The 11,372-nt window shown below is 36.0% G+C and overlaps 2 protein-coding genes across 2 annotated transcripts; both read right to left on the bottom strand.

Moving 5' to 3' along the window:
- Positions 1 to 1,972, bottom strand: LOC18430055 (wall-associated receptor kinase carboxy-terminal protein). The gene is made up of 2 exons (XM_006840219.3): positions 314 to 1,972; positions 1 to 194 (listed from the first exon to the last, which is right to left on the bottom strand). The coding sequence occupies exons 1-2, from the start codon at positions 1,098 to 1,100 to the stop codon at positions 94 to 96; spliced, it is 888 nt and encodes a 295-aa protein (XP_006840282.1). The 5' UTR covers positions 1,101 to 1,972; the 3' UTR covers positions 1 to 93.
- Positions 1,973 to 2,771: 799 nt separating this feature from the next.
- On the bottom strand, positions 2,772 to 5,615 carry PER1 (1-cysteine peroxiredoxin 1). The gene is made up of 4 exons (XM_006840220.3): positions 5,291 to 5,615; positions 4,300 to 4,448; positions 4,063 to 4,209; positions 2,772 to 3,237 (listed from the first exon to the last, which is right to left on the bottom strand). The coding sequence occupies exons 1-4, from the start codon at positions 5,406 to 5,408 to the stop codon at positions 2,992 to 2,994; spliced, it is 660 nt and encodes a 219-aa protein (XP_006840283.1). The 5' UTR covers positions 5,409 to 5,615; the 3' UTR covers positions 2,772 to 2,991.
- Between the last annotated feature and the right edge of the window lie 5,757 nt (positions 5,616 to 11,372).

Genomic DNA, 11,372 nt, shown 5'->3' with positions numbered 1-11,372 from the left:
TGTGAACTAAATGTTTTCAGTACTATAACTAAATAGATTGGTAACAAATCCAAAGATTGAAAGTTCCAAAATTGATAAAATGAAAAAAGTATTTCACAGCATCGCAAGAAGAGAAAACGTCAAAATCAAAGCAAAAGTCTGCAAACAGATCCGTCCCTTAGCTTTTCTTCCTCTTCCTACTCCAGGTAAATTACCTGCAATGTAACCACCAATGGACATTTAGTAGCGGTTTCCCCTGGTTTGCTCATAGTTACAGTTTGGAGCTAAGAGGAAAGAAGGAGACAAGCAACAACTGCGACATTCATTCACTTACCACAGTCATGTGTGGTGTTAAGGGCAGGCGAACACAGGCACAACAAGCGATCAGTCTGTGAATCGAACCCGCACGTGCCTCCAGACCTCCGACATTCTGCACATGTTCCCTCTGGCACTGCATAAGTGAGCTCGATCCCAAATGGCCAATCCAAGGGACTTAGTCCTCTCAAGCCATCCGCATTGTACACTGTAGTGTAATGGGAGCATCCGATTATGTCTAGCCCCATGAATCTCAATGTCGTATAATCTGTTGCGCAACAAGGCGGAATGCCAGTGATGTTCGACCGGAACATCCAGTAAGCCCCACAAGCTCCATAGATCTCACTGCAAGAGTGCCCGGAGAAGTTGGTGCACAGTGACGAGTACCTGTGCAAAACTGGCGAGTCACTGGAGCAATTTAAAAGAACAAATTCAGTTTCTGGCGATGGGGGGATAAGAGAATACTGGATATCCGACATCGTGAAAGCCTTTCGAGGCTGTAATGAACTGCACGTGGATGCTGCTGGATCGAATATGACCATGGTTTTCTTGTTATAGTCGATGCTAATGACTCTGTATGAGCCAGAATCTGTCTGGAAGAAGAGACTTCCGGCGGTGCAGTTGAGCATATTTCGATAATCAGGGGTGCCACAGCCATCATCAATACCAAATGGAAAATCAATTGAAATTGTTCCGCAAAATTTCTGACAGGCATCAATGCCGAGAGCTGGAGGTAAGTGAACCAAGAGACTGAAGAAGAGGAAGAGGAGCAAGATGTTGCAGCAGTTCAGGGTTAGAGATTGCATTTTTCACCTAATGCTTGCAATGAGGAGGAAAGGGAAGTAATAAGATGCGTCCTTTTTCTTTATGAACATGGAGCTTTATTGGATGCTCTATTTTTTCTTCCATTCTGAAGGTTAAATGAGATTTACAGATCTTTTGTGGGGTCTCTAATGGCTGCGAAAGTCGTTAAAGTGGAAAGAGAGATGATTGCTTTACTGGAAGCAAAGCAACGACAAGCAATCCATACATCAATCACGAGTATGTTAAGATCCGAATTCCTCTTCCTTGAAATGATGCGTGAGAACGCATTTTTTTAACTAATTGAAGTCAATTTTACCTTCATCATCATCAACCATTTTTTTTAACTAATTAAAATCGACTGCACATAATCCACAATTATACTCTATTAAAAGCTCCAAGACCTGAACCACAATTATACTCTATTAAAAGCTCTACTCTCAATACGGCCATAAGCCTGAACCACAATTATACTCTATTAAAAGCTCTACTCTCAATACGGCCATAAGCCTAAACCACAATTATACTCTATTAAGAGCTCTACTCTCAATAAGGCCTAAATCCCTTTATTTTTTTTTTATCAATCTTTTTCGACCTACGCCATACTCATTTTTATCCAAGAAAAGTGAACTCTTTTTTATCTAAAAAAAAGTGAAAGACCTTCAACTTTCCCTAGATACGTAAAAAAAACCGGAATGTGTTAAGTAGACATCAACAACATAAAACTTTATCAAAACATATTATTTTCACTAAGATGTCAATGTGCCTCTATTAAGAATCAGATATAATCTGACAAGATTATGATAAAGTCTGATTAAATTAGAAATTAGCCAAGACCGAACCAAACAATGAAGGTAGGGTCCCTCATCAACCCTTGTTTTATTTCTTTGAATTTTTATTTTTAATATTTTTACTATTCCAATTGGAATTCCAGCTATTTGACGTAATTCTAGCAATTTGAATTTGTAGGGATGGCAATCCACCCCGCCCTACCCATCCAGGTCTCCCCACAACACAGACTAAATACAGTCGATGATTTTGATATGATGGACCAAATTTGTGATAAATTTCCCCTTCAATACAAAATTCTATCCAACAGACTTCAATCTAATAAATTTTAGATCCAAATGAGTCAATGTATTAAAGGGAAAACATTAGATGTAATATTATTAGATAGAAGTCTACTACGAAAATTTATTTTGAATATCGTACTCAGCCACCCAATTTTACATCTTGCAGTTAATAATAGTTGTGAAATTAATTGTACCAAAAGTAAATAGAATACATTTCCTTGACAAAGGGATAGGAAATTGATTTTTGCCATCATGCAACCTGGTAGATGAAAAACCACTTGCATTTCAATAGGATGGGTTGGGCCGGGCCCTTGTTTGTACAAGGCCAGGCCTTGCTTGGACACCTCTCCCTGATTTAAGGCCGGGCTGGAGCAAATAGAATCCAACAAAAAAGCAAATAGAATCCAATAAAGAAAACGAAAGCTTGATGATTAAATATCCTTACTAATGATTACATGTCCTTAATTTCACGTATTTTTGAGTTCATTGGATAATCAATCTAGCGATCAGAACAAAAAAAGTGCGTTTCAAAACAGAGGGAGAAATAAAAAAGGCACAAAATGTAGAAATAACACCCCCAGCGGATGAAGAGTAAAGCAGACATTAACCCCCAAAATGCACACATGTATATATATATATATATATATACATATCTAACTCTAAACACAACTACTCACATGAATCCCAAATCATAACCAAAATACTCACATAGCCTAAACAGAGTTGTTTATAGGAAGCAAGAAAAGAGAGAAAGAGGACCCGAAAATACACATCACAATCAGACAGCATACACAATGAAGCAAAGAGTGGTGAAGAGGTATTTTCAGACTTTGGTGAACCGAAGGTAAGGCTTGCCGGAGGGCAGGTCAACAGTCTGATAGCCCTGAGGGAACATCTTCTTCGCTTCCTCCTCGGACACATTGGGTGGGATGACGACACGGTCGCCGGGATTCCAATTTGCAGGTGTGGCAACCTTGTGCTTAGCTGCCAGCAGGAGAGAGTCCAATGCCCTTAGCACCTCATCCATGTTCCTACCCGTTGTTCCTGGATACAGGAAACTCAGCTTCACCTGGGTTATCAGTTAAGAAGAATCAGATTCAGAAACGAGGTATCAGTGTTGTGGTTACCTTAGCAAGTACGTTATAGTTTTCGGGACATCATTGTGCTCGTCTTTTTTTTTTTTATCAGAAATTAATCAAAATGGTTAATAAGGAAATTTTAATGAAGGGGAATTTATCAAAATGCACCTAGAAGATAAACTAATTCAACATCAACCATTTAATCTCAAGAAGCTCATCAAAATCAACATGATCATGAATCAAAATACGCATGACAATGAGTTGAAATAGAATAAAATGTTAAATAATTGGTAAGTCAGGTGTATTTTGATAAATTTGCCGTACATATTCAATTACAGCATACTTCATTGTGGAATGGATCTTTATCATGATCAGAAAATATGATGAAATCATACACAGTTAAAAAACATTTCAAGAAGTTGACAATAATTTCATGGGCATCAAAATTAAAATATTGAAAAGCATAGCTTGCCGAATTGCTCTCATTTGGCTTATATAGATTCTAGAGCTACTTCGAGGAAAATTACATGTTTTTTGTCAATTTCAAATGGCTCATCTTGCACTCGCATTACATGTTATTATCTTTTCATATTTTGTGTTATTACCAGGGAAAGTTCTTTTTATCGTGACAATAACAGGAAGCCTCAAAATATCATGATAAACTCATGTTATTGGGATATAGTTATTCATCGCAAACAAACTCTGTGATAAAATACACAAAATTTCATTCACTGAAATATTTGTCACTGAGGTGGTCACTACTGGTATTTAGCATCCAAAACAAAATAAAGATGAAAACCAGATGAACAGTTTACCCTCTTATCGGGGCCGACTATATGCAAGGCACGGGAAGGAAGGGGTTTCCCTTGATTGTCTTTCAGGTCTGGATCCACCATGTTCAATTGTTGAATTATCTCCCTGTTCGGATCTGCTAGTATTGGATATGTCACGTTGCTACCTGGCTGAATACTCAGGCAGTTGAATAAACACATAAGAGAGAGGAAGAAGAGGGCTCTTGGCTGCTTTCAAAAAGAGGAGATAAAGAGTGTTACAGTGTAGGCTTCGATGTCCTTGATCCATTCTTTGTGAGAGTTAACATCATCGCAGGAGATGCCCAAAAGCTTGACCCCACGCTTCTCAAACTCCTTTGCGTAAGCTGCCATCTTCCCCAGCTCGGTTGTGCACACTGGAGTGAAATCCCCTGTTCATAAGCAGGCCCACTACATTTAGAGAGAGAGAGGGGCTCAAATTTCAGAGATTGTTTAGGCTCTTTCATTCTCACGTTTGGATGATCAGCCCGAGAGATTCATGCACATATTTCCCAAGTTGGCGACACAAGCTTGCAAGAAAAGAGAGCCTACTCTCCTCTTGGTGGTCAGCCCAATGTTTGCAAAATCGGGCCGTTCAAATCGGAACCGCCCTGTTAGAGCTGTTCAAATCGAAACCAGCCGGTGTCATGTTCAAGTTTTGGTAATCCAGTCAGGTATTTTTCAAAAAAGTTCAAAAATAATTATATAAAATCCCAAAAAATAAGGTAGTTATTTGTATTGTATTTTTTGAATATTTTTCATTAGCAAAGATTCGAAAAGTGTTTTTCCCATTAATATTTATATTTATATTTTCCTTTTTTATAAAATTTCAAAAATACCCCTAAGCACAATTCCAATTTTTAAAATCTATTTTTCCACTAATTTTCAACTTCAAAAGAAAAAACTATTTTTTCATTTCAATTGAATGTGCTTTGTTTAATCATGCTTTACATATACTCTTTTTTTCTTTTTTTTTTTCATATTTTCTTAGATGTATTTTGTAATTTTTTTTTTTTAACAATAATTTGACTGGCCAGCACTTTCCCAGTAAGGCCAGTTGAACTGGCCGTGTACCGCCTCTTAACCGGTTTCCCAGGCCACTTCAATTTTTTGAACAATGGGTCAAACCAAGAGAGAAGAGTATAAGATAAATAGAGATTTACGTGTTCAAGATTAAGAATCCCAGCTAACCAAAATGCGTGTGAGAAGAGAGAGAGAGAGAGAGAGATAGTACCAGGGTGGGAGAAAATGATGGTCCAGCTGTTGTCAACATGGCCATGGAGGTTGATGCGGCCGTGACTGGAATCCGCTTCGATGTTGGGTATGGTATCACCTATCGTTAGTCCCGGCATTCTCTCTCTCTCTCTCTCTTGCGCAGCTACAATGGCAATGTCCGTGTCTGTGAGGAGGACTCTCGTACGGTGGATTGGTGGAGAATATACATGGTGATGGTGGTGGTGGTGGTGGTGGTATTTAAGGAGTGGGAGGTGGTTTGCATGTCAAATACGTGGCTCCACCGTTGTGAGCTCGTATACGCCTGTTCTTCTACGTGTCGCGCGTGTCAATCTTCGTAGTTGGGAGTGGACAAAAAAAGATTTTATTTTTTTAGCTGTTTTTCGTTTTCGTGTATTTCTTAAAATAATTTATTAAAAGAAAAAAAGTTCATATAAGTTTGCATCATGTCGAATTATATTGGGAAAAGTTAAGTTTTAGTATTTTAAAACCTTATATATGATCATCTCAACATCGAGATGCATAATTATAAATAAAAAATAAAAAATTTGTATTTCAGAAATAGTGCATCTTGCAACACATTATTTAGACCGTCCATTTTCAAGATTTTTAGGTGTTTATAGATCTACTTGACTTTAATATTTTTTGAGTTTAAAATTTTATAATTAGATATAAAAATAGATTTTAAGATAATCTTAAGAATTTTTGTCCAAATATTACATTCCATGATAAAATTTGGAGGTGCGCCTTAATTGGATTGTTGAGGGTTGCAACCTATAGAAACCACACCCTTATTAAAATGCCTAATTTTCTTTGTCCCGCAAATTTAAGAGATTTTGTAATGAAAATCCCCCTAACACTACAAATTATTTAACTAAAGTTGGTAGAGGAGTAGTGGAGGCCAGTCAAATTATGATCTAAGGGATGGTCTACTTAAATGGGTGGATTTCTCAGATCATCGACAGAGCCGGTATAGCCAATGTGCCAAAATAATAATAAATACAAATAAATAGTATTTAACCAAATGATCAAAAGTAGAGAAAAAGATGGAGAGATACATGCCCAGGCCAGTTGCCCGAAAATGCCTGAAGCCAGGAGTTTCACCTGTATCAGGACCGCGACGACGATGCAAATAAATGTATACTTTACAAAATGATAAAAAATAGAGAAAAGGATGAAGAGTTATCTATCCAAGCCGGTTGGCCCAGAACGCATGAAACCCAGAATTTTGCATGTATAAGGATGCGGTTGTGTTTACATAGTTGTCCCCTTTCTTTCTCTTTAGGATTGACCAAGCTTTAGAATGATGGTTTTCCTATATTTCTAAGTTAGGGCTTTCTTGATTCTAGTATTTGGGAGCTGAAATATTGCCCTCTTTTTTTTTTTGGTTATTCGATGGGTAAGCCCCTAAAAGTTTTTTTCAAGGAAAAAGTTTATATCAGGTGTCAACCTTACATTGTATAAGTAAGGTGCACTAAAAAAATCAATGGAGAAGGTTTTTCCTATGTTGTAAAACCCTCAAATTGATTATCTCAACCTCAAGATTCATAGATCTGAAAAAAAAGAAAAAAAAAAAAAAAAAAAGAGGATTTTTAAATCCTAAAAAAGTTTCATCTTGTAATACATTATTTGGACCGTCCATTTTCAAGATTTTCAAACATTCATAGATTTGCTTGATTGTCACCATTTCCGGAACTTCGAATTTTATAATTAGGGGCAACAATAAATTTTCGTATCGCCACAAGACTTTACATCGTTGAAATTATATTTTTGGCATAGTTTTGAGGTGCACTTTACTTCAATAGTATAAGGTTGACACCTTATATCGAGAATGACATGGGGCCATGGCGGTAGTATTGCCAAGTCCATGATGAGGTCTCCGACTCCTCCATTCTCACCAAAAGGTAAGGGCCCAAATCTCCACTGACTTACTACTTTTGAGAATGACATGGGGCCTTAGCGATAGTATTGTCAAGCCCCATGATGTGGTCTGACTCCATTCTCACCGGCCCAAATCCCCATTGATTATGATGAAGTCTCTAGTTCCATTATCATCAAAGGGTAGGGGCCCAAATCCTCACTGACTTACCTTTTTTTTCTTTACACCTTATACAAACCTCACCCTTTTTTCGAATATATTAGGAGTTAGTTTTTTGAAGGTGTCAGTGGGTGGTGTCAGTAGGATTGGAAACCGCAACGCGCTACCTAGGTATGGGGTTGCTACCACCACAACCAAGCCCCTTTCCTAGTTATCAGGTCATGGTTTCCAATCCCATTGAGACCACCCACCAACTCTTTCAAAAAAAAAGCTAGCTCCTAATCCATTTAAAGAAAATGGGTAGGGGCATGTCCTCACTTAATTACCAAAAAAAAAAAAAATCCCCATATTGTACCGGTTGAGTCAGCTCATTAAAATACTTTTTGCACTTTTGCAATGTTTGTGTTTTTAGATTGTAATTATGTATCCGTAACTATTTCACTGAGTATCTTGATGGTTCCTTAATTATATTTATTTTATCTACAAATAACTCAGGGGTGTTATTCTTAAAAGAAAAGATAATCTTGCACCAGTTCTTGGAGAAGAAATCTAGGTAAATTATGCGGGCATTCTTGAAATTCATGAAAGATTTATGATGATAAAGAAACAATAGTGTAATAAGACTCTTGCGGATTGTCTTATTGGGCTTTGGATACCCATTGTGGGATGAACTTAGCTCATGAGCCTTCTTGCGTTATGGATCCCAATGTGGGGTTGGGCTTTGCTAATGAGCCAATGGGCCTAGCTTGGTCCAACGGCTTATCAGCTACCAATTTTGAATTAGAACCACATATATGTATCTATGACTGCAACAATATAGTTATTTTTCTAAGTTCAACCTCATAAGAGTTTCTCCCTCTCTCTATAACAATGGAGGCTCTTATGTGAATTGATATTTGATAAAGTAACTTAGCAGTCTTTAATATGCAAAGAATTACTCATTTATTGATCAAAGTCTGGGCTAAAAAAAACCTCCCCGTTCTTTGGGATAAACTAGCTTGACAAAGTTTGGGCCAGGTACAAGCATGATATGGAAGCCATAATATAATGTATTGTATAATAAGAGACTATTTATTTTTGGTACAAGAAAGTCACAATCATTTTTTGTTATTGGCTGTGAAATCCAATAAATAAAAGTGTCACAACATTCGGAAAATTTTATTTTGAACTTTGTATTCAAACAATGACACACCGTCAACCATTCGATTTTAAATTTAATGGTCAATGATGATTATGACATTCTTGTATGAAAGGTGAATGATCCCATTATATACATTTCCATAATATAATATGATCAATGTGTATGACATTTCTAATGGATGGGTTATTGATGGTTGGTGATAATGATCACGTTACACGGGTTACATTTGGGTGGAGCAATCTCTCTCTAAAATCTCTAAATCTAAAGAACGTATCTTTGAATAACATTGTATCTCTCTCTCCCTTACGCCTAGTTTCTCTCTCTCTAGTTTCTATCTCCCTCTTTTTTCTTTCTTAATGAATTAATTTATTGGATGGATTTTAAATAAGAATCAATTTTATAGATTATTACTAAATATGGTATCACCCTCTCTCACATCTTAGACTATGCATACTCTCTCTCTCCCCTTAAATTTATAAATGTGTCCCACAATCTCTATAGAATTAGTCCCCTCCTTATTTTCATGACACAGGTCCACCCTTTAACTCTCGCTTACCTATAGATAGATATAGATATGGATGAAAGAGAAAAATGGAAGATAAGTTTCGGGAAGGGGAGAGAAAATTTTCAACTCAAAATCACTTTTTAAATAACATTCTCTCATGAAAATGTGGTCTACAACAACAAATACCAAGTTTAAACATATGCGGGAACAAAGGTAGCATGCAAATCGTTCTCATAGGCATGAAAAGAAAATACATATGAATGTGCCTAAAAATATATTCCATTACAGAGCAATGAACAAACGTAATACAATTCATTACCTAATTTATCACATAAACATGAACTTCATAATCACTAAGACAATGTAGAAAGCAATGGTTTCCAGGCCAACTTAAAATATTTATGGAGGAAACTACGTGAAGTTAAAGTGCCAGATACGAAAACATCAAGTTGTCATGTCACCTAAACATGAACTTGACAGGCACAAAGACAATGTAGAGAGTAGATACTTACCAGGCCAACTTAAAACATTTATGGAGAAGACTGTGTGAAGTTAAAATGCCAGATACGAAAACATCAACTTGTCCATTTTTCATATGAAATCACTAACAAGGAATATCAGGTTTAATTTGGGGGAAAATATGAGCAATGAGGAGTGTCATTTCTCTGCTCAAAATCAGTGAAAATGTTAGCATCTGGCCACAAACAAAAAGGTGCAACAGGATATGGAGTTCCACTGTAAAACCCACAAATTCCCAAGTTCTCCAAAACTGATAGAAGCAACTTCAAGAATTACAACTACTCTGGAAATGGAACGTTTTCACAATACAAGAAAGAGACAGAATGGAAACACATACCATCATTAGGGTCTCAATATGTAAGAATAAAGGTACTTCATATATTGTTTGTAAACCAAGTACCTCAAAATAAAAGCCCAAAACATGTAAGGATCAAAATGTACTCTGACATCAAGCTGAATGTAAAATACCTCCCTCCATCCATTTTGTTGTGTATGTAAAGATCAAAATTCATTTATGTTGAGGCCACGGTAGTCAAAGAAAACAACTTGGTGTGTGAACAAAATCCATCAAATAAAAAGATTTATACTATGTTCAAGAATAAGACATATTATACTAGAATTGAATTGTGTTCATCGATCAGAATGAATATGAGTTTATACTATATCTAGGAATAAGACATATTATACTAGAATTGAATTGTGTTCATCGATCAGAATGAATGCGAGTTTATACTATATCTAGGAATAAGACATATTATACTAGAATTGAATTTTGTTCATCAATCAGAATTAATACGAGCAATGAACATCAGGTTTAACACCTGCCTACAAATTTCCTGCAAAAGCTAAACAAAATAAACAAATGCATGAAGAAGTATAAGCCTTAGAATGCACCCCTTCTCTAATTCTTAGCAATGTAGTAATTTTTCAAATTCTGAAACTTCATCAACAACAGGATGGTGAAAGAAAAACATATTTTAAATATGGATAAAGTTTATATAGAGCCGAGGTTCTAAACAATCAAACTAAAGCCCACCTCAAAAATTTCACTAGAAGAGGTTGTTTTGATGCCCAAATATCCTCAAATTGATCATCTCGACATCAAGATGCATGGACATGAGAAAATAATGGATTTCAAGTTTTGGGAATAGTGTTGTTTGTGCGTATTTTTTGACCATCAATTTTCAAGTTTCCATAGATCTGCTTGATCTACACTGTTTTTGAAGCTTTAAATTTCATTATTAAAGATGAAAATATATTTTAAGGCTATTACAAATATTTTCAGTATTAAAACCACATTTCTTGATACTATTTGAAGGTGTGTTCTACTTTGAGTGTTTAGAGCTTCAGCTCTATACAAACAGTAACCTTTTAATATGGGTGCTGTTTGTATAGAGCCTAGGCTCTAAACAATCAAATTAGAGCCTACCTTTAAATAGAATTGAGAAATGTGGTTTAACACTGAAAATCTTTGTGATAGCCTTAAAATATATTTTGATCTTTATTTATAAAGTTTAAAGCTTCAAAACTGGTGTAGATCGACAGATCTACGAAAACTTTAAAATATTGAAAATTGACAATCAAACAATGCATTACAATATACATTATTACCAAAACTTGAAATCAATTTTTTTCTCATATCCATGCATCTTGATGTCGAGATGATCAATTTGAGTATTTTTAGGCAACAAAACAATCTCGTCTAGTGAAATTTTTGAGGTAGGCTCGAATGTGATTATTTAGAGCCTCGGCTCTATACAAACTTTTCCCTTTAAATATTCCATAAGCACAATTCATAGAGGAATCCATCACGCTAGATAGGAGTTGAACATCCATGAAAGATCCAGTAACATGAAAAAAAGGGCGCAATTTTAACAAAG

This window comes from Amborella trichopoda, chromosome 2, assembly GCF_054954075.1.
Source record: "Amborella trichopoda isolate Santa Cruz 75 chromosome 2, AtrichopodaSantaCruz75HAP2 v2.0, whole genome shotgun sequence".
Lineage (NCBI taxonomy): Eukaryota > Viridiplantae > Streptophyta > Magnoliopsida > Amborellales > Amborellaceae > Amborella > Amborella trichopoda.
This window is presented reverse-complemented; position numbering and strand designations above follow the sequence as displayed.

Excerpts from the sequence above, each read along its gene's own strand:
- LOC18430055 (XM_006840219.3), bottom strand. The coding sequence starts at position 1,100 with ATGCAATCTCTAACCCTGAACTGCTGCAACATCTTGCTCCTCTTCCTC. Across the intron at positions 195-313 it reads TAACACCACACATGACTGTG|GTAATTTACCTGGAGTAGGA; the intron begins GTAAGTGAATGA and ends GTTACATTGCAG.
- PER1 (XM_006840220.3), bottom strand. The coding sequence starts at position 5,408 with ATGCCGGGACTAACGATAGGTGATACCATACCCAACATCGAAGCGGAT. Across the intron at positions 4,449-5,290 it reads CATCATTTTCTCCCACCCTG|GGGATTTCACTCCAGTGTGC; the intron begins GTACTATCTCTC and ends GCTTATGAACAG. Across the intron at positions 3,238-4,062 it reads TAGTCGGCCCCGATAAGAGG|GTGAAGCTGAGTTTCCTGTA; the intron begins GTAAACTGTTCA and ends CTGATAACCCAG.